Source organism: Aquarana catesbeiana, linkage group LG03 (assembly GCF_042186555.1).
Source record: "Aquarana catesbeiana isolate 2022-GZ linkage group LG03, ASM4218655v1, whole genome shotgun sequence".
Lineage (NCBI taxonomy): Eukaryota > Metazoa > Chordata > Amphibia > Anura > Ranidae > Aquarana > Aquarana catesbeiana.
The window spans coordinates 661,615,887-661,639,864 of NC_133326.1; the positions used below are offsets into that span (position 1 = coordinate 661,615,887).

Consider the following 23,978-nt stretch of genomic DNA (forward strand, 5'->3'; position numbering starts at 1 on the left):
ATCCCTCCTCCACCAAATGATTTGAACCAGTGCACAAAGCAAGGTCCATAAAGACATGGAGGAGCAAGTTTGTGGTGGAGGAACTTGACTGCTCTTCCCAGAGTCCTGACCTCAACCCAATAAAACACTTTTGGGATGAATTAGACTGTGAGCCAGGCCTCTCGCCCACATCAGTGCCTGACCTCACAAATGCGCTTCTTGAAGAATGGTCAAACATTCCCATAGACACACTCCTAAACCTTCTGGACAGCTTTCCTAGAAGAGTTAAATACTTTTGGTAATATAGTGTATGTCATATGTTGGTGGCAGCAAAAGGGTTAGGCCTCCATTCACATCTGTTAGGTCAATAATGCATAACAAAGTTCATAGGATGAGAGATCAGAAACATCTCCCACAGAGGTGAAAAAAGTCCCAAGGCATAGTCACTCTAGGTTCACAGTGAAGATAAGTGAAAAACCTTGAAACAAACACCACTCGTAGTGATCCGCCACCATCTAAAATCCACGCTTACCGGAAAGCAAGCTATTAAGGCTTGTATGTGGACCGGAGCCCAGAAGGCACAGCAGATGATGCAGCTTCTCCGTGTCAGCGTAACTGAGGGAGTGTGATGAATGATGGCACAAGGACCGACCCGGACTCAGAGTCATGAGAACAGAAAAGAGGTGGCCATAGTGTAAATCCGATACATAAAAAATGTATTTAAAAAAAGTATTGCACTTACAAGCAAGAAGGGTAAAAAGAGCGATTCGCCGGCCGGCATACAAGCGCCCGATCACATCAGAGTCGCGATGACGTCAGAGCGTCAACCTCCCGATGTACGTTTCGTCTATAACTGACGTCGTCTGGGGAATGGGCAACGCTCTGACTCATCGCAATATATACACATAGGTATGGTCACGCCCCATTGTGACCTCTCAATGGCAAAAAAGGAAACTGCCAGTCTCCTTACCGGATTGGAGTTTCGGAAGCACTAAAAATCAAATAAAAATAACAGGCATCATTGTCATAATGAAAGGACAAGAGCAAGAAGGGTGGTTTTAGAAATTGGATATTAAATATATCCAAAAATTAGTGGATTGGCATAAATGGCTATGTGAACGTAAATGGGAAAGTCACTACGCCATCTTGTGGAAAAAAGGAAAACTACCACTGATTGAATGGCTAGATCTTATCCCATATAAACCTAAAAAAAACTCAGGATAAATAAAATAATCATAAGGAGACCTGAGCAATCCATACAAAAGTACTCCAAAGGGTGAAAGATACTTTCTGATAAAGAATTAAAAAGAATTAAAGATATATATGGAAAAACAGGTATTATTATATTCCTAAATATACCTAAAAAGGAATGGGTGACTATAATCGATGGCAAATAGACACACTGCAAACCCAAAAGGAAAAAAAATCAATTGACGCCATTGAGATGTCACACCCAGTTCACATAAACAAATATGATTCAGGTGATATTAAGCGTTATCAATGAATGCGTTTAGATCAATGTCAACATTCAACCCGAACGGTGTGTAACATTTAATTTTATGTATTCATGCCATCTCTAGCCGTGAGATACCACGCACCAAAGATTCACCCCTCCAATGACATGTATATTTATCTATCCCCAAAAAGATAGTTTTATCAGGGTTTTTTTGGTGGACCTCTGAGTAGTGTCTGGAAACAGGATGTTTGGGGAAACCGTTAAAGGATGTTCGTCACATGCTCATTGAGTCTTACCCTGAGGGGGCGTTTAGTCCTGCCCACATACTGCAGCCCGCAAGGGCATTGGAGCAGGTAAACTACCCCCTCGGTCAAGCATGTGATGAACGGCCTAATCTCGAACTCCATATGGTTACTGGAGGACCTAAAAACATGAGTTCTCCTATGTGAACATCCATTAAGTGAACATATCTTGCATCTCCTACATTGGTAAAACCCTGTGAGGTTTTCAAAAAAACCTTTTTAATGACAGGAGGATCAATAATGTTGGCAGCAACACTACCACTGAGGGAGGGTGCCCCTCTACAGACAACTTGCGGTTTTGGGGGAAGAATGGTATTGAGTGTTTGATCATTGGTAAGAATATGCCAATGCTTCTTGATCATTCAACCCACTGCCCTATGTTGGATGGAAAAAGTAGTTATAAATGGAATTGAGGGTGCTTTATTATTATTGGACATTCTCTCCTTAAGTAGGTCGCTCCTATTAAGTGATAATACTTCTTCTATAGTGTTTCTAAGAAGGAGGTCTGAATAACCCTTCCCTGACAACCCTGGCTGTTGGTTGTTGGGGTCTGCGTGCGGGGGGCTTATCGGAATCTGGAAGCCCCCTTTAACAAGGGGGGCCCCAGATCCCGGCCCCCCACCCTATGTGAATGAGTATGGGGTACATTGTACCCCTACCCATTCACCTATAAAAAAAGTGTCAAAACACTAACATGTGTGACACATTACACATGTTTTTACCCACTTCAGCCCCGGAAGGATTTACCCCCTTCCTGACCAGAGCACTTTTGCGATACGGCACTGCGTTGCTTTAACTGATGCTTGCGCGGTCATGCAACGTTGCACCCAAACAAAATTAACGTCCTTTTTTTTCCCACAAATAGAGCTTTCTTTTGGTGGTATTTGATCACCTCTGCGGTGTTTATTTTTTGCGCTATAAACAAAAAAAGAGCGACAATTTTGAAAAAAAAGCAATATTTTTTACTTTTTGCTATAATAAATATCCCCCAAAAATGTATATATATATAAAAAAAATTCTTTCTCAGTTTAGGCCGATATGTATTCTTCTACATATTTATTGGTTTGCGCAAAAGTTATAGCGTCTACAAAATAGGGGATAGATTTATGGCATTTTTTATTAGTAATGGTGGAGATCTGTGATTTTTATCATGACTGTGACATTATGGCGGACACATCAGACACTTTTGACACCATACAGCGATCAGTGCTATAAAAATGCACTGATTACTGTGTAAATTACACTGGCAGGGAAGGGGTTAAACACTAGGGGGCGATCAAGGGGTTAAGTGTGTCCTAGGGAGGTGTTCTAATTGGGGGGGATGGGCTTCCACTGACATGACAGCGATCACTGCTCCTGATCCCTGGGAGCAGTAGATCTCTGTCATGTCACTAGGCAGAACGGGGAAATGCCTTGTTTACAAAGGCATCTCCCCGTTCTTCCGCTCCATGACACAATCGTGGGCCCCCAGCAGACATAGAGTCCACGGGACCCACGGGCACGGTCACGGAGTACACAGTGTGTGTGCGTGCATGCCCACAATGCCACGATTTAAAGGGGACGTACCTGTACGCCCATTTGCCCAGCTGTGCCATTGTGCTGACGTATATTGTTGTGCGCTGGTCGGCTAGTGGTTAAAGAAATTTATTTAACAGCGCCGCCATCTCTTCTGATCTCTTCTCCCCTCTCCGGCTCTTCTGCCTCCTCCGCTGACGTCTTCTGCCTCTGCTGGTTCTTCTCCCCTCTCTGCTGATGTCTTTTAGCCCTCTCCGGTTCTTCTCTGCTCTCCGCTGATGTCTTCTAGCCCTCTCCGGTTCTTCTCTGCTCTCCGCTGATGTCTTCTAGTCCTCTCCGGTTCTTCTCCCTCTATCCGCTGTCTTCTGCCTCTGCTGGGTCTTCTCTGCTATCTTCTCGCTCTTTTGCTGGATCTTCTCCGGCTCCGCTGTCTTCTCCCTCTGTTCTTCTTCCGATGTTGACTCAACGCTCTAATGCCGGACGCGCGGTGTGCCACTACTTATATTGGCATGGGTCGGGGTCACCAGAGGCCCGCCCCTTATGACGTAACCGCCCATCATGCCCCAGGCGGTGAGTCATAAGGGGGGCCTCCGGATCACGTCACAGGGTAACTCTGCCCCATGCCAATATAAGTAGAGGCACACCGCACACCCGGCATTAGAGCGGGAAAGAGAGTTGAGTCAACATTGGAAGAAGAACAGAGGAAGAAGACCCAGCAAAAGAGCGAGAGGATAGCGGAGAAGACCCGGCCGAGGCAGAAGACAGCGGACAGAGGGAGAGGAACTGGAGAGGGCTAGAAGACATCAGCGGAGAAGACCCGGAGAGGGGAGAAGGGATCGGAAGAGACGACAGAGCTGCTTAATAAATTACTTTAAAAACATGTGTAATGTGTTTTATTTTTGACACTTTTTTAAGTGAATGGGTAGGGGTACAATGTATCCCATACTCATTCACATAGGGTGGGAGCCGGGATCTGGGGGCCCCCTTGTTAAAGGTGGCTTCCAAATTCCGATAAGCCCCCGCCCGCAGACCCCGACAACCAACAGCCAGGGTTGTCGGGAAGAGGCCCTTGTCCTCATCAACATGGGGACAAGGTGCTTTGGGGTGGGTGGGCGCAGGGCCCCCCTGCCCCAAAGCACCCACCCCCCCCATGTTGAGGGCATGTGGCCTGGTATGGTTCGGGGGGGGCGCTCACTCGTCCCCATCCGCTTTCCTGACCTGCCAGATTGTGTGCTCGGATAAGAGTCTGGTATGGATTTTGCCTTTTTTTTATTTGGCGTGGAGTTCCCCTTCAAGATCATCAGAGCACAAGTTGCATGCCAAAGTTTGATCAGTCAAGTCGACAATCCGACTTTGGTCCAACTTCAGTGATATTCAATGGGCTAAAGTAGGATCGAAGTCAGACCAAAGTAGTGCAGGGGGCATTTTTAAAGTCGGACCGACTTGTGTCGGACCAGTTAAGACGGTTCCCATAGGGAAACATTGATTTTCACACGTCATGTGTCATGAGCTCTCAATGTCGGAGTGTTTGTCGTACCAGTGTGAACCCAGCCTAAAGGAGTTGTAAAGGCAGAAGTTTTTTTTATCTTAATGCATTCTATGCATTAAGATAAAAAGCCTTCTATGTGTAGCATTGTAAACAAAACCCTAGGCTTAACGCTGCGCTCGAAATAGAAAAGATCTTTAGAAAATAACTAAAAGCAGCCAGCATCAAAAGTCTAATACTAAATTGAGACTGCGGCTTGCAGTCCAACCAGAAGTGATGGTTCTGCTGGCCAGAGAACCTGTCAGTGGTCGGAGGTAGGAGGGAAGTTGTCGCCACAAAGGGACCAACCACCTTATTACCAAGGACCACAGTGAGTAACTGAAGCAAGTACCAGAGCAGCATTCTCAACGGACGGGCATGGTGGAGAATTGGGAAACTTCAGGCGGTAATCAAGTCAGGGACCCAACCAGCGGAGGTGACACTTGCAGAGCAGCCTTCTGTGTCAAACCAGGGACCGAGCCAGTCAGCAGGGGTGAAGCTTGAGAAATATCTGGAGTGCCAAGCTAGGGACCCAGCAGGGAAGCATTAGTGACGCTTGAGGGAGATACCACCGCAAAGATTGGAGGAGCTCAAAGAATTCAGAGTCAGTAAATCAGAGGGTCTAGTGAGAGACTGGGAGCTCAGTGTTGAAGAACTGCAAGAGGCAGTTGTAGTGAAGCTGAAGGAACTGTTACATTTGAGTTAGGAACTGTTAAAGACTGTTGCCATAAGAGACAGCATTCCTGCATGTGCAGATGTGGCGCCTTGCTGGGGCCTTTCCCTACATGGCTAACCACCTATTGAAGTCTCAGAATCTGCCAATTGAATCTACAACTACGCAAGTGTGTCCTGGCCCTAACCCTCTTTCCCCCAAAAATACAAAAATGACTGTTAAGAGAAATAAAACCTCTTTTACATCCAAGAAGTGTCTGGCGCCCAATGACTTTCACCATCTTTGCACCCACTATGCCTCACAACCCACTACATACAGAAGGATGTCAGCTATCTCTGGCCTTGAAAGTTCTCATTAGACTGGACAAGGCCAGAGACCTTGCTACATAGTACAGTACATACACACAGTAAGCTCTACTAACTGGGAGCATACATGCAGTTGCATACATGCAGTTTGGAAGTTCTGACTGCCTGCATGCTTGTCCCGAGTCAGCAGCTTGCACATCAGTGATAGTAGAATTAGGATAGCATGAATGGGATGTTCTCCAACATTCTAGAAATGGGGAGGCACCAGAAAGCTGCCAGGATGAGTCATCCAGCCCTGGCCTCCAATAACCCTGACCTAGATTCAGTGACTCAGATTTATCCCCTATGCTTTTACCTACTCTCACTACTAGTAGCACCCTCTAGAGCAGTGATGGTGAACCTTGGCATCCCAGATGTTTTGGAACTACATTTCCCATGATGATCAACTACATCGCAGAGTGTATGAGCATCATAGGAAAAGTAGTTCCAAAACATCTGGGGTGCCAAGGTTCGCCATCACTGCTCTAGAGTGTGCTACTAGTAGTGAGAGTAGGTAAAAGTATAAGGGATAAATGTGAGCCACTGAATCTGGGTCAGGGTTATTAGAGTCCAGGGCTGGATGACTCATCCTGGTAGCTTTCTGGTGCCTCCCCGTTTCTAGACTTTTGGAGAACATTCTGGAAGATAGTGGGCGGAGGCTAGGAGGAGCTGCCTTGAATATTTGTGGGCTCTCAATCCTCTGGAGTGGGCCTGACAGGGGACTGAGAAGCCCATAAATTGGAATGGGCCATGCCAGCAGAAGAGTCAGGTGTAAGATGGAGATGCAGTGCTGAGGAGAGGCTGCCGGTGGCCCTTGAGGAATACCTCCTGGGGAGGGGTTTTACCTTGGGCCTTAGCTCAGGAGTTTGGCCTGAAAGGATCCCACCACAGGAGGCAGTTGTAGGTATTCAAGTCGGAGAGGCGGCAGGAGAGAGCAAGCAGAGACAGCGAGTACATCAGCCCAGTGTAGGGACAAGACAAGTGGAGAGACAGTTAGCTGTAATAGTGCTCTCTTGAAGACCGCGGTGTGCCAAGTCTTTATCAACCTTGCCCTGGGAAATCTCCATGTGTGTGCCAATGAGGAGGACTGGGGGAAGCAAGCAGCCAGGTGGGCTGGTAGCAGCCAGACGAGCTAGTATTTTCTGCAGTGGTAGAACTGGGTTCAGTGTCTACAGGGAAGCTGAAGGAGATGCTGTTCACTCCACATGTGCTACTTTATCCAAAACTGTAATGTGCTGTTGCTGAATTAACCAAGACACTGTTAATTCCATCCGGAGTGATCAGCAGGTGCTGTACATAGAGGAACCATGTTTGTGTAGAAGGAAGGCAGAAGAGGATTCTTTGTAAATAGGGAGGAAGTTGTCCCCTGTTTGTTCTATGTTCTGGACGTTTTCAAATTGGGCATCCCATACTTCCCTACCCCATCCAAGTTATCATCCCCTAATAAAACAAAAACAAGCCAAGGACCGTTTTTTTGCGTTTGAGTGAATGAAGACAATGCTGTGTGACTGGCTGTGCAGCAGTGGGGACCCGGATATCAGCGGCTCCTACAGGGGTAGTGCTACATAATAAAAGTGATACATTAGGACAGGGATATGCAATTAGCGGATCTCCAGCTGTTGCAGAACTACAAGTCCCATGAGCCATAGCAAGACTCTGACAGCCACAAGCATGACACCCAGAGGCAGAAGCATGATGGGACTTGTAGTTTTGCAACAGCTGGAGGTCCGCTAATTGCATATCTATGCATTAGGATTTACCCACATTTTAAACCGCAGTCTGCTATATTTTCCATTTGTAAGGGGAGAAAAACACTTATAAATAATAGTATGATAAAAATAATAATATGCTAAAAATAAATAATAAAAACAGAGTTGCAAAAAGTAATATATCCTAATCAAGCTTTACTTCTAAAACAGGGTTTCATCCAAACTGCTCCGCATTTTTCTGAAAGATACAATCACTACATGGGAGGTTTTGGCTGTGAGCTTTTCTGAAGACAATGGTAAGCTTTTATATCCCAGAAAAATGACATATTAGCACTAACGATGGTTTTTGGACATACATTCTTTAAAACTAATGTTGAAAATGTTTTTATTTCAAATACTCTATATCTTTATTTCAGACTTTGTTTACTTTTATTTGTGCTTGGTGAATAGGTAAGGGGACCTCTGTATCAATGTACAATGCATGGGATAATGTTTCCTCATGTAGGATGAGTTTGAATTAGGATGGGATTGTGTTTCCTCATGTAGGATGAGTTTGAATTAGGATGGGATTGTGTTTCCTCATGTAGGATGGGTGTGATTTAGGATAGGGATATTATTTCCTCATGTAGGATGGGTGTGATTTAGGATGGGATTGTGTTTCCTCATGTAGGATTGGTGTGAATTAGGATAGGAAGGTGTTTCCTCATGTAGGATGGGTGTGAATTAGGATGAGATGGTGTTTCCTCATATAGTATGGGTGTGAATTAGGATGGGATGGTGTTTCCTTATGTAGTATGGGTGTGAATTAGGATGGGATGGTGTTTCCTTATGTAAAGCCCAGTACACACAGGACATAAATCAACCAGTTCAGCTGGAACCGGCTGACTTTCGGCCCGTGTGCACAGCTGTCTGTTCTCATAACCGGCTTCTGTTGAACAGTCATGCTGGAAAACCAGCACCCAATCACAGTGGCGTAGCGTGGGGGGTGCAGGGGGTGCCGTGGCCCCGGGCGCGACATTTAGGGGAGCGCCAGTGTGTGTCACTGGCTGGCTACTCCTAATTTCAAATTCCTGTGTCCCCTGCACTCCGGCCGCCATGTTAAGTGTCCGGCGCCCTGTGATTGGGCGTATGAGGGTCATGTGAGGCGTAGGGCTGGCCTGTCCTCGATCGCTCCTGAAGTCCCGCCTCCGCACATGACCCCCCCATACGCCCAATCACAGGGCGCTGGACACTGAACATGGCAGCAGGCAGAGCGCAGGGGAGAGAAGATACAATGTCTTCTCCTCCTCATCCGGATCGATGCAGGCCAGGATAAGAAGGTTAGTGAGACTCCCTCGTGAGAGTCTTGTTACTGGCCTGGGTGGGGGGGCGAGAGAGAGACTGTAGGCAGGACAGTGTAGTATAGTATAGTGGTCATTATAGTGTAGTTTACTATGGAGGTCAGTGTAGTGTAGTGGTCAGTATGGGGGCAGTATAGTGTAGTGGTCAGTGTAGTGTAGTATAGTGGTCAGTGTAGTGTAGTATGGTGGTCAGTATAGTGGTCAGTATAGTGGTTAGTGTAGTATAGTATAGTGGTTAGTATAGTGGTCAGTATAGTGTAGTTTAGTATGGAGGTCAGTGTAGTGTAGTATAGTGGTCAGTATAGTGGTCAGTGTAGTGTAGTGGACAGTATAGTGGTCAGTATAGTGTAGTGGACAGTGTAGTGTAGCATAGTGGTCAGTGTAGTGTAGTATGGTGGTCAGTGTAGTGTAGTATAGTGGTCAGTATAGTATAGTGGACAGTGTAGTGGTCAGTATAGTGTAGTATAGTGGTCAGTGTAGTATAGTGGACAGTGTAGTGTAGTATAGTGGTTAGTGTAGTGTAGTATAGTGGACAGTGTAGTGTAGTATAGTGGACAGTGTAGTGTAGTATGGTGGTCAGTATAGTGGTCAGTGTAGTGTAGTATAGTGGTCAGTGTAGTATGGTGGTCAGTATAGTGTAGTATAGTGGTCAGTATAGTGGTTAGTGTAGTATAGTATAGTGGTTAGTATAGTGGTCAGTATAGTGTAGTTTAGTATGGAGGTCAGTGTAGTGTAGTATAGTAGTCAGTATGGTGGTTAGTGTAGTATATGACAGTATAGTGGTCAGTATAGTGTAGTGGACAGTATAGTGTAGTGGACAGTGTAGTGTAGCATAGTGGTCAGTGTAGTGTAGTATAGTGGTCAGTATAGTATAGTGGACAGTGTAGTGGTCAGTGTAGTGTAGTATAGAGTCAGTATAGTGGTTAGTGTAGTATAGTATAGTGGTCAGTATAGTGTAGTTTAGTATGGGGGTCAGTGTAGTGAAGTGGACATTGTAATGTAGTATAGTGGACAGTGTAATGTAGTATAGTGGACAGTGTAGTATAGTGGTCAGTGTAGTGTAGTATAGTGGACAGTGTAGCATGGTGGTCAGTATAGTGTACTATGGTGGTCAGTATAGTGGTCAGTGTAGTATAGTGGACAGTGTAATGTAGTATAGTGGACAGTGTAGTATGGTGGTCAGTATAATGTAGTATGGTGGACAGTGTAGTGTAGTATAGTGGACAGTGTAGTATGGTGGTCAGTATAGTGTAGTATAGTGGACAGTGTAGTGTAGTATAGTGGACAGTGTAGTATAGTGGTCAGTATAGTGGATAGTATAGTGGTCAGTATAGTGGTCAGAGTAGTATAGTGGACAGTGTAGTATGGTGGTCAGTATAGTGTAGTGTAGTGGTCAGTATAGTGGACAGTGTAGTATAGTGGACAGTGTAGTATAGTGGTTAGTATAGTGTAGTATAGTGGTCAGTGTAGTGTAGTATAGTGGACAGTGTAGTATGGTGGTCAGTATAGTGTAGTATAGTGGTCAGTGTAGTGTAGTATAGTGGACAGTGTAGTATAGTGGTCAGTGTAGTGGTCAGTATAGTAGACAGTATAGTATAGTGGTCAGTATAGTGGACAGTGTAGTATAGTGGTCAGTGTAGTGTAGTATAGTGGACAGTGTAGAATGGTGGTCAGTATAGTGTAGTATAGTGGTCAGTGTAGTGAAGTATAGTGGACAGTGTAGTATAGTGGTCAGTGTAGTGTAGTATAGTGGTCAGTGTAGTATGGTGGTCAGTGTAGTATAATGGTCAGTGTAGTGTAGTATAGTGGACAGTGTAGTATAGTGGTCAGTGTAGTGTAGTATAGTGGTCAGTGTAGTGTAGTTCAGTGGTCAGTGTAGTGTAGTATAGTGGACAGTGTAGTATGGTGGTCAGTATAGTGTAGTATAGTGGTCAGTGTAGTATGGTGGTCAGTGTAGTATAATGGTCAGTGTAGTGTAGTATAGTGGACAGTGTAGTATGGTGGTTAGTGTAGTGTAGTATAGTGGTTAGTGTAGTATAGTATAGTGGTCAGTGTAGTATAGTGGACAGTGTAGTGTAGTGTAGTGGTCAGTGTAGTATAGTGGACAGTATAGTATAGTGGTCAGTATAGTGGTCAGTGTAGTATAGTGGTCAGTGTAGTATAGTGGTCAGTATAGTGGTCAGTGTAGTATAGTGGACAGTATAGTATAGTGGTCAGTGTAGTGGACAATGTAGTGTAGTGGACAGTGTAGTTCTCAGTGTAGTGGACCGTGTAGTGTGTAGTGGTCAGTATAGGAATCAGGTAGGTCAGTACTATTGTATTTGAAGAAACTCAGGGATAGCTAAAAGTCTGCAGGTTAAGGGGCGCAAATTACTTGCCTTGCCCCGGGTGCTGACAACCCACGCTACGCCACTGCCCAATCAGCATTCACAGCTAATGATTCAGTAGGGTGTTTCCTCATGTAGGATGAGGATGATAAAGGACAGTATTGTGTTTTCCCCGTGTAAGACTGATGTGATTTAGGATAGGGATATTATTTCCTCATGTAGGATGGGTGTGATTTAGGATGGGATTGTGTTTCCTCATGTAGGATTGGTGTGAATTAGGATAGGAAGGTGTTTCCTCATGTAGGATGGGTGTGAATTAGGATGAGATGGTGTTTCCTTATATAGTATGGGTGTGAATTAGGATGAGATGGTGTTTCCTAATGTAATATGGGTGTGAATTAGGATGGGATGGTGTTTCCTCATGTAAAGCCCAGTACACATGGGACATAAATCAACCAGTTCAGCTGGAACCGGCCGACTTTCAGCCCGTGTGCACAGCTGTCTGTTCTCATAACCGGCTTCTGTTGAACAGTCATGCTGGAAAACCAGCATCCAATCAGCATTCACAGCTAATGATTCAGTAGGGTGTTTCCTCATGTAGGATGGGGATGATAAAGGACAGTATTGTGTTTTCCCCATGTAAGACTAATGTGATTTAGGATAGGGATATTATTTCCTTATGTAGGATGGGTGCCATTTAGGATGGTTGTGAATTAGTGTGGGAATGGTGTTTCCTCATGTAGGATGGGTGTGATTTAGGATGGGAAAGTGTTTCCTCATGTAGGATGGGTGGGATTTAGGGTGGGAATGGTGTTTCCTCATGTAGGATGGGCGTGATTTAGGATGCAAATGGTGTTTCCTTATGTAGGATGGGTGTGATTTTAGATGGGAATGTGTTTACTCATTTAGGATGGTTGTGAATTAGTGTGGGAATGGTGTTTCCTCATGAAGGATGGGCGTGATTTAGGATGGGATGGTGTTTCCTCATGAAGGATGGGTGTGATTTAGGATGGGATGGTGTTTCCTCGTGTAGGATGGGTGTGATTTAGGATGGGAAGGTGTTTACTCATTTAGGATGGTTGTGATTTAGTATGGGAATGGTGTTTCCTCATGTAGGATGGTCGTGATTTAGGATGGGATGGTGTTTCCTCATGTAGGATGGGTGTGATTTAGGAGGGAAAGTGTTTCCTCATGTAGGATGGGCGTGATTTAGGATGCGAATGGTGTTTCCTTATGTAGGATGTGTGTGATTTTAGATGGGAATGTGTTTACTCATTTATGATGGTTGTGAATTAGTGTGGGAATGGTGTTTCTTCATGTAGGATTGGCGTGATTTAGGATGGGATGGTGTTTCCTCATGTGGGATGGGTATGATTTAGGATGGGAAGGTGTTTACTCATTTAGGATGGTTGTGATTTAGTATGGGAATGGTGTTTCCTCATATAGGATGGGTGTGATTTAGGATGGGAAAGTGTTTCCTCATGTAGGATGGGTGTGATTTGGGATGTGAATGGTGTTTCCTTATGTAGGATGGGTGTGATTTTAGATGGGAATGTGTTTACTCATTTAGGATGGTTGTGATTTAGGATGAGTATGGTATTTGTTCATGTAGGATGGATGTGATTTAGTATGGGAATGGTGTTTCCACAAGTAGTATGGGTGTGAATTAGGATTTAGTAGGGTGTTTCCTCATGTAGGATGGGGATGATATAGGACAGCATGGTGTTTCTCCATGTAAGATTGATGTGATTTAGGATAAGGATATTCTTTTCTTATGTAAGATGGATGTGATTTAGGATGGGAAGGTGTTTCTTCAGGTAGGATGGATGCTATTTAGGACAGGATTGTGTTTTTTCTTGGGTAGACCAAATTATTTTTCTCAAAGTGAACTTATTCTATGCCTAATCAAAATTAAAATCTTTGAAAAAAAACATATACAATGGAACCTCGGATTGAGAGTAAAGCCGTTATCGAGCATTTCGCAATATGAGCACTGTATTTTTAAAAATCGTAACTCGGTTTTGCGAATGTTGTCTCGCAAAACGAGCATGATTCAGGCCAAAGTGTGTGCAGTACCGTGTTTGGCCTGAGGTGGGGGGGGGCGCCGGAGCTGAGCGGCGCCGATCGTAGCTGATCGGCGCTGTTTGGAAATGAACGGAAAGGCCCGAGGACAGCGCGGATGACCTTGGCAAACCTCTGGAACGGAGTTTTTCCAAGGTTTGCCAAGGTCAGCCGAGGTGTCCTCGGGCCTTTCCAGCCGTTTCCGAGGCTCCCCGGCACCCCCCCCACCTCTGGTCGCATGCGGTATTGCATACCATTGAAGTCAATGCAGAACAAATTATTTTCATTTCCGTTGACTTCAATGGGGAAACTCGCTTTGATGCAAATACTTTGGATTACGAGCATTCTCCTGGAACGGATTATGCTCGTAATCCGAGGTTCCACTGTATAGCAATTATTTTTTTGTCTCATAGGATTTAATTCATCCAAGAGGATGGTGTTTCCCCATGTAAAATGTGTGTGATATGTGTGTGATTTAGGATGAGGGTTGTGGTTTCTAATGTTGTATTTGTGGGATTTAGAATGTAATTTGTGGGATGTAATTAGCTCATGTAGATTAGTGTGATTTAGGATACAATGATGTTCCCTCATGTAGGATGTGTGTGCGCTTTAGAATGGGATAGTGTTTACTCATGTAGAATGTGTGTGATTTTAAAGTGATATTAAAGGCAAAAAAAACCAAAACAAAAACATGTCATATTCATCTGCTCTGTGCAGTTCTTCTGCACAGAGCAGCCCTGATTCTCCTCTTTTCAGGTCCCCTGCTGGTGCTCCCGGCCCCTCCCACCTGTCGAGTGCCCCCAGAGCAAGCAGCTTGCTATAGGGGCACCCAAGCAGGCACGCTCCTGAGCAGCTGCTCTTATGCCCCGTACACACGGTCGGACTTTGTTCGGACATTCCGACAACAAAATCCTAGGATTTTTTCCGACGGATGTTGGCTCAAACTTGTCTTGCATACACACGGTCACACAAAGTTGTCGGAAAATCCGATCGTTCTGAACGTGGTGACGTAAAACACGTACGTCGGGACTATAAACGGGGCAGTGGCCAATAGCTTTCATCTCTTTATTTATTCTGAGCATGCGTGGCACTTTGTCCGTCAGATTTGTGTACACACGATCGGAATTTCCGACAACGGATTTTGTTGTCGGAAAATTTTATATCCTGCTCTCAAACTTTGTGTGTCGGAAAATCCGATGGAAAATGTGTGATGGAGCCCACACACGGTCGGAATTTCCGACAACAAGGTCCTATTACACATTTTCCGTCGGAAAATCCGACCGTGTGTATGGGGCATTTGTGTCCATTGACTCACGGGCTGTGATTGACAATGGTTCCCGCTGCTGTGTCAGCCATTGAAGTGGGAGAGTCCCCGAAGAGACGATGCTCTTGTGCACATCGCTGGATTGAGAGGGAGCTCAGGTAAGTATTGGGGGGGGGGGGGGGGGGGCTGGGAGCACTGCTGCACACAGAAGGTTTTTTCACTCTTATGCATGAAATGCATGAAGGTAGAAAGCCTTCAGCCCTTAGAACCACTTTAAGGTTTAGGATATGTGTAGTTCCTGATTAACACTGTATATTATTTATGTTATCTTATATGTCCTATCTGCAGGTATTTGTGTGGCTGAGCCATATGAAATAAACACTAAGAATTCTTTTTTAATTGACCTGAAACTGCCGTATTCTGTATCACAAAATGAAGAAGTAGAACTTCAAGCTGTTGTTGTCAATCTTAGAGATGAAACTTTTAAGGTAGTGTGGAATTAAATAACTTTTATTCTTTTTAACTCTTAAAGTAGAATTATGGGCAAAACCCAGCTACCCAGTTTCCCATGCTTCTGAGCTATTTACATCTCTGGATTAACTATGTGAGCATGTTTCAATATTTTCACTGTTAAAACAAAATGACTACAACATTTTTATTGCTCAGGCCCTTAATGCTTTGTTAAAAATGTTTCTTTTCTTTTTTTTGATAATGTATGCTAATTATTGAAAGTTATAAAAAACAAAGAAAAACTGACAACTGTTCTAATCCCTCTACATCAGTGATTCTCAACCTGGGGGTCGAATGATGATTTGCCAGGGGTCACCGAATCCTGGGCTGTTCCTGAAGCCTGCACCGCTCCCCCAGCCTTTTTGCGGCTGCCCAGCAGGGCTGTCCCTGGAGCCTGTAGCTGCCCAGCTTGGCTGTTCCTGGAGCCCGTGGCTGCCCACTCAGCCTCTTCACAGCTGCACATTCAGTTCACAGCATGGCTGGGGGACAGAGACTAGAGGTCAGCGGACTGGTGAATGTGAAGTGGGAGGGGCTGGAGGCGACCCTATCTCCTGATTTCGGCATAGGTGTCACTGTTACGAGACACCACGAAGTCGAAGACACAGCGAGTAACGCTACCTGTGATTATAGTTGCCATTAAAGGTCCCCACTACAGTTCTCAGATCAGCAGATGAGCTTGATCAAGGGCACCTAAGTTGGCTGATCAGAACTCCCCCCAGCACTCCCACGCATCCGAGCTCCCCGCCAGCACTGCCACTTATCCCAACTACCCGCCAGCACTGCCACTCATCCCATTCCCACCAAGTAGTAAGAGAAGGAATAAAAATAGAGAATACATGGAAGGGAGAGGAAAAGAGGGGGAGGAACAAAGAAAAAGGGAGAGAAAAAATAATAAAAAGAACAAGAAGGATGTCTAGAGAGAGGGATGAGGAAAAAACAAGAAATTAGGATAGAGAAAGAAAGGAGAACAAAGAGAGTGGTACATCCTAAAATGTACCATAAGGGGTTTCAATATTGTACGAGTGGAAGGGACTCAGGGAGCGCTAAATGTCCATTAGGGGCGCAAATGGCTTGTCTTGCCTTGGGTGCTGACAACCCACGCTACGAAAATAATTTTGCTGTTAGGGGTCCCCACAACTTGGGAAATTTTATCAAGGGGTCACGGCACTAGTAAGGTTGAGAACCACTGCTCTACATTATATCCAAAACAAAAACAAAGTTTTGCTTTAATTATACGTTTGATAAAAACTCTAGAAGACTTGTTTAAACACCACAAATATCTTCTCTGCTATGGAAGAAGTGAAACAGAGTTTAAGAAAGTTATATGAGCAGAATATAAAATTTTGACTTGGGTCTGAAAAAACAAAACAAAACATTTATGCACTTTTTGCTAACCCTGTTTTTGATGTACTTTACATTGTTTTTTAGTACTGCCCTTTTTAAATCAGGTAATAGACTTTAATTTTGTAATTATCGCTTATCTTTGGTTTGACTTCATTAAGGTAGATGTAAACCTTAACTGGACGATATTTAAATTGCTAAAGAACTGTGTACAATAAACCATAGCAGCTTTTCATTTTTATTTAGAACATACAGCACAATTATCACTTTATTTTATCCTTTTTTGCATCTTGCTTTTGGAAGCCCATGAGATAGGGTGACAATGCAGGAGCAATTGGAAGACTGGGACAAAGCATTGTCACCCCATAACAGGAAGTTAAAGGGGTTCTAAACCCTCGTGTTTTTTCACCTTAATGCATCCTATGCAATTTTGACACTAACTGGCCCCCTAGCCCCCCCTTTTTACTCACCTGAGCCTGTTCGTTCCCTTGGTGGAGACACGATCTTCATCTCTGCCCATTGTCTTGGCTCTTGATTGGATAGATTGATAGCAGCACAGCCATTGGCTCCCGCTGCTGTCAATCAAATCCAATGACATGGGCGCCCGTTGTGGGGCCGAGTCCTGCATTCTGTGTGAATGTACACAGATGTAGGACTCAGGAGCATGCCCGCACAGGGGTCCACTTTAGGAGAGCCTTCTCCAATGTGAACACTCGATGCGGGGAGGAGCTACCAGCGCCACCGGGGGACCCCAGAAGTTGAGGATAGGGGTCACTCTGTGCAAGACGAACTGCACAGTGGAGGTAAGTATGACATGTTTATTATTTTAAAGAGATTTTTATCATTTTTCACACAAATAGAGCTTTATTTTGGTGGTATTTAATCACCAATGGGTTTTTATTTTTTGCTAAATAAATGAAAAAAGATGGACATTTAAAAAAAACAAACTATTTTTTCTTCTTTTCCTCCCAGAACAACAGTGCTGGGCGGGAAGGGGTTAAATATTGATTGGTGTAGTTTATAATAGGAGTTTCTATCATATTTTCCCCCTTTTTCTTTTTTTCCACCTCAGAAAAACTATTGAGAGGTTTATTCAGCTTTACGTTCATTTCGCTGTCTACTTCTCAGTTTCGCATGATAGTGGTATTTTTCCCTTTCTTCCCCTTTTCTTTTTTCTTTTTTTTTAATCTTTCCCTCTCCTCTTGACCTTATTCTTTATTCAATTTTAAAACTTTAACAATACAAAAAAATAGAGCCGAGTACGCAAAGTCATATCTTCATAATTAGGTTGATAGATAGACGGGTAGGGTCCTATTGTAATTAAAAAAAAAAGGAAAATACAAATAACCCAAAAAAAAAGGAGCTTCGGGGTTAGAAACACCTTAATCCCCCCTTCTTTACCCACTTCCAATGTTATAAAATTAATATTTACACCTTGAATCCCCCCCCCCTTACCCAACCATCCACTTCCCCTTTAACTGTGCTCATATTTAGATTCCTATATCCATTTTATCAAACACTATTTATATTGCAATTAGCTATACTTGTTGAAAATTAACTGGCTTTTTAGTTCCGTTTAGTCTAATATTTCCTTTTCCTACCAGGATGTCCAAACTAGTTGATTTTCCTAGTCTATAGTACACTTGCCTCTCTTTTTTCCAGCCAGGGTCTCCACATCCTGACAAATTCCTTGAGGTTACCTTTCTTTGTATACACTGCCCTTTCTCTACAGAGGGTCTCATTTATTGCTCCGATCCAGTCTCTTACTGTGGGGGGTGCCTTTGATTGCCATATCAGTGTAATTGTTTTCCTGGCTTGGAACAAGCATCTCAGAATTGGTATTGTAATACTCTTCCTCTCACCCTGTTCCCTCCTGTGCCCCAGTATACATACTATGGCCTCCCTCTCCAATGTTATTCCAAATATATCTCTTATGGTATTAATCACCCCCTCTCAGTATCGGAATAACTTGTGGCATCTCCACACCATGTGTACGAGATCCCCAGTCCCCTGGCATCTGGGGCATCTGTCATCATCTCTTCTACCAAATCTAAATAGTCGCTTGGGAGTATAAGAGGCTCTATTTAGCAACATCAGATGGGATATCTTCTGCGGGGGAGAAACAGATACCATTGGTCCCATCTCTAAGATTCTCATCCACTGCTCCTGTGTTATTGCCCCATGTCCTCTTCCCATCTTATTCTTACTGCATTGAGTTTCCCCTCCCTATTGACTTCTTTGCTTATTTGTCCATATATTTCGGATAGACCCTTAGTGGCGCCCACCCGAAATATACTTTCGAAGGGAGGTGTTTCTTTCCATTCCAATGCAAGGGTTGACTCCTAAATTGGACAGCAAGAGCATGTCTAAGCTGTAAATAGGTATAAAATGTGCTCTGCGGTAAGTTAAATTCACATTTCAGTTCCGAAAATTTTTTAAGGGTGTTACCCACATAAAGTTGTCTCAACCTTTTAATACCTTGTTTATCCCACTCTCTGACTTTTCCTATCTGGAGGATTTCCTGCAGGTTACTGTTATTCCAGATGGGAGTATACGCAGTTAACCCATTATATCTCATCTGTTTTTTGACAATTTTCCATATTTTAATTATCATTTTAATTGTTGGGTACTTATAGCGAAACTAACCCGCATCTAATGCATCAGCTATTGTGTTATGCTTAGCACCAGTTAATATTATTCTTCCATTGGGAGTACCCCCATCCAGAGCTCCACATCCCATCAGCTGTTGCAACTGAGATGATAGATAATAACACTCTGGATGGGGCAACGCAAACCCACCTTCCCCCATCAGGAGTTGAGGTGTCCGAAGTCTAATCCTAGCTTGTCCCCCCTTCCATATTATCTCCCTATTCAGGCTCTCGATTTTATTAAACCACTTCTTGCATAACCACACCAGGGAATTGTGTAGCACATACAACAATTGTGGCATCCCAATCATTTTTATTAGGCTGCATCTTCCTGTCACTGACAATGGGAACCGTTTCCAGATGTCAGCTTTTTGCTTAAATTTGACCAGAAGTGGAGTGAGGTTTTTACTTATAAATTGGTTAGGGTCTTTCGTCATGGTGATCCCCAGGTATTTCAGAGTGTCCACTGCTACTAGCTGGGGTATACCTGGGATTGTTAGGTCACTAATAGGGTCTATTGATAAAAGTTCAGACTTCTTCCAGTTTATCTCCAATCCTGTAAAGCTACCCAATTCCTCCACTATGCTCATTGCTTTTGTCAGTGATTGACCCGTATCTCCCAGGAACAACAGAATATCGTCCACGTACAACGCAATTCTTTCTTCTCCCACCTTCCTCTGAAAGCCCGTTATCCCGGGGCTCGTTCCTATAGCGATAGCCAGGGGTTCCATCGCCAGGGCAAAGAGCAGAGGCGACAGCGGGCATCCCTGCCTCGTCCCCCTCTCCAATTCTATCTTATCCGTGAGTTCATTGTTAATTTTAAGTCTAGCACTAAGCCTATCATAAAGCATTTTAATCCAGCCAATAAAAGATGGACCAAAGCAGAATTTCCCCAACACTTGCCAAATATATCCCCACTCCACACTGTCGAAAGCTTTAGTCACATCCAGCGACAATACAGCTCTTGTTCCCTCGTTCTCTGTTGGGGCCTGTAAATTTAGGAAAGCTCTTCTGATATTCATACTTGTAGATATATTAGCAATAAAACCCGCCTGATCCGAGTGGATTAATTTGGGAATAATTCCATTCAACCTGGCTGCCAGAACCTTGGCCAGAATTTTAGCATCCAAGCATAAAAGAGAGATTGGCCTGTATGCCGCTACATCTAAAGGATCCTTTCCTTTTTTCTGGAGGACTATAATGGTTGCTACTAACATTGAAGCTGGCAACCGTCCCTCTCTGACTGCCCCCTGCAATGCTTTTAGCAACTCCGGGAGTAGAATATCACCATAATATTTGTACACTTCGGTTGGAAGTCCATCAGGGCCGGGGGATTTATGATTTGCTATGCTAGCTACTGCTTGTTGGAGTTCTGCAAGGGTTATTGGGGTTTCTAATTCCTCCCTTTCCTCCTGTGTAATGACCGGTATTTCTAGGTTCCCCAGAAAATCTTTCATCACATCCTCCACTCTCCTTTTCTGTGCAGTGTACAGATTTTTATAGTAGCCCCTAAATATTTGCCCTATCTTTGTAGTATCTGATATTATCTCTCCCCATGAAGACCTAGTAGTGAGGATAGTGGATGTGGAGAGTTGGACTTCACCAGTTGTACCAACTTCCTTCCCACGCTCTCACCCTCTGCGAAGGAGGACTGTCGCTGCAGAAGTCATCTAGTCTCAACCTTCTGCATAATTGCTAACTTATACTCTTGTTGTTTATCTAACCAAACTGCTTCCCTCCCTGGTGTAGGGTCTATTATATAATTATTTTTGGCCTCCAGCACCTCTCTTCGAATTTTTTCCTCCCAGGTGTAATGATGTATACGCTTTATGTTATAATTCAAGTTCAATTGTTATGCCTAGTTCCTTATGCATGTTAGGAAACAGTTAACAGTTTTGGTCATGTGATCAGGGGGCAGGGAGCTATGGTTAGTTCTGTAAGATGGACGTTGCTAAATAAAGACTAGGCTCATGTTCAAGCTTTTGCTGTCTGCTTAATATTGGTGTTAAATCATCACACCAGGTTCTAGCATCCTTATTATATTTGGCCACCTGCTATATTAGAATCCCTCTAAGATATGCTTTTAGGGTATGCCATAATATAACAAGCTGGCGCCGTGTCTTCATTAGATTCTGCAAATTCTTTCAGTTTGGAGAGGACCCCATCTGTTTTTTTAATTAATTCAAACCAGTGTGGATTTATTTTCCACTCCTTCTGGGGTCTATTCCCCCTTAGTTTCACTGTAACCACTATTGGGGAATGATCTGATATCCCTCCTTGGCCAGTATGTAATTTTTTCTATAATCTGTAGAGCTCTATCATTTCCCAGGGCCATATCTATCCTGGAGAGCGTGGAGTGTGAGGCTGAGTAGCAAGAATATTGCGCAACCCTCGGGTTTCGTGCTCTCCACAAATCCATTAACCCCACTTCATCCAGGAATTGGCACAGGTGACTCCTCTCCGTAGACTCTGAGAGGATCCGTACAGGAAGCCTATCCAACTTTCTGTCTAGGATCTCATTAAAGTCTCCCACTATTATGATCGGCACATCTTCTTTATCTAGCAAAAATTCTTTTAATTTAAGCATAACATCTATTTTAAATGGTGGGGGGATATAAATATTTGCCACAATATACCTACTATTATCAATTAAGCAATACAAAAAGATATAATGGCCCATCTCATCTATCCTGGTCTGTCTGCAGGAAAAATTCACCCCGGCTCTCACCATAACACTTATGCCCCGTACACACGGTCCGATTTTCCGACGGAAAATGTGTGATAGGACCTTGTTGTCGGAAATTCCGACCTTGTGTAGGCTCCATCACACATTTTCCATCGGATTTTCCGACACACAAAGTTTGAGAGCAGGATATAAAAATCCGTTGTCGGAAATTCCCATCGTGTGTACACAAATCCGACGGACAAAGTGCCACGCATGCTCAGAATAAATAAAGAGATGAAAGCTATTGGCCACTGCCCCGTTTATAGTCCCGACATGCGTGTTTTACGTCACCGCGTTTAGAACGATCAGATTTTCCGACAACTTTGTGTGACCGTGTGTATGCAAGACAAGTTTGAGCCAACATCCGTCGGAAAAAATCCTAGGATTTTGTTGTCGGAATGTCCGAACAAAGTCCGACCGTGTGTACGGGGCATTACCCCTCTACTATAGGAAGAGTATACCGAATGGTACTGACATTGGTATTTCTTATTCTGTAATTGCTGGACTGTATGTTTAGTTAAGTGGGTTTCCTGCAGGCATACCAACTCTACTTCATACCTCTCTACCATAGTAAATACCGCCGCTCTTTTAGCCGGTGTTCCCAGTCTCCTAACATTCCAGGAACCAATATTAAGTGTCTTAGCTAGCATATAGAGTCAGGGAGTGTATACAAATCTGTGTATCTATTTAAGCCTAAATTAATATTTAATACGTACTTTAAATCCCCCCTAATACCCAAAGTTTTAGGTTGTGATCCCAGAAACCCAAAACCCAGTCTCTTTTCTATTACCTTTAGTGATTTTGAACCTCAGAACCAACGTGACCACTTGAAGTAAATATACTTTCCAAAAGAGAAAGAAAAAATTAATGTGAGTTGTAAATAGCATTTTCTTATACCTATAATTATTAATTTGTGCATTATCCTGCATCCAACAAGTACAGTTTCCTACGAACTTCTTTTGTGCTGTGACCTCAGTTCTCCACACTTCCCCATTGGTGATTCTTGAACAATTCCTATATTACCTCCCCCCTCCCACCTCCTAGAGAAGTAATATATTCTAGAGGCTGGCACTGTGAGCAAGGCGTATAGAGCACCAAACACTGGAGGTACTAGACCATTTATACCAAAATGTTATATGACATTATATGCTATAATCTCAAAGACCAGAGGGTAAAAAAAATGCCAGATATAAAGTGTACAAATCTGAAATGTTCCACGCTCAATGCTGGGGTAGCCAAAATGACAAAAGCAAATGGCAAGATCAAAAGCACAGTATGCAGGCTCAGTTAGAATTGATAAAGTTCATCAGATTCAGTGCAATTCAGTGCAATACAATCCTGTCAGGCAGAATAAAACATAGTCTCTGGAAGAACAATATACAAAGGTATCACTCACTACCTGAGCCCGCTCTTGGCTCCCCCTGGCTGCTTTAAATGAATCTCCGCGTGGATTTCCCAAAGGATTACCCAAACATACAGGCCTAGGTAGGTTCTAATGTCTTCGTAATATGCTCACAGTGCGACCCAGGTATCTCGGGATCACCGCTTGCCTTTCTCCTTTGCCTTCCTTCCTTCCCGGGTTACTCAGTTCAAAAGACCTCTCCAGTTCTCGCTGGGTTTCACAGCGGTATCACGGGATGTGCACGCTGTCCTACAGCTGTGCACACTACTCGGATTCCCTCGTGTTTCTCTGGAAATCTTCACCGTCTCCTCATATGTCGCTCCGTGCTAGGACAGCCCTGGCCAGTTCAAATAGCCAATGCCCACTGCTCTCCCAGCAATCAGCGGCCGCTTCAGGGAGGAGGATAGGAGGGAGTCCACACACCCCCTACTCTCTCACTCCATACTCTCCCACGTTTCAACAAACAATTTTTTCTTTGTTTCCGTTATAAAATGTAGCAAATAAATAATCTTTCTCAATAAATTTATGCCAAACTGTATATATTTAGTCTGTGGGAAAGTTATACAGTCCACAAACGATGGTATATACTGTATATCTGAATATTTTCATTTCTTGAGATCTGAAAATGCCAGGACAGTACAAATATAACCCAAATGACCCCTTTTTGGAAAGTAGACAGTCCAACATATTTAGTAAGAAGCTTGGTGAGTTTTTTGAAGTTGTAATTTTTTGTCACAATTTTTGGGAAAATGAAGAAATTATTCTTTACAATTTAAAAAAAAAATTTACATACTGCCACCAGTGCAGTACAGCTTCATCAGCGGTGATCAGGGACAAAATTTTTTTCAATGTTTTAA

The 23,978-nt window shown here is 43.7% G+C and overlaps 1 protein-coding gene across 1 annotated transcript in view; it reads left to right on the forward strand.

Annotated features, from left to right (window-relative positions):
* Positions 1-23,978, forward strand: part of LOC141133428 (A.superbus venom factor 1-like) — a 250,166-nt gene that overhangs the window by 134,335 nt on the left and 91,853 nt on the right. Inside the window, exons 19-20 of the mRNA XM_073622813.1 lie at positions 7,714-7,799; positions 14,844-14,983. Coding sequence (XP_073478914.1) covers positions 7,714-7,799; positions 14,844-14,983 — 226 coding nt within the window. The remainder of the gene's footprint in view (positions 1-7,713; positions 7,800-14,843; positions 14,984-23,978) is intronic.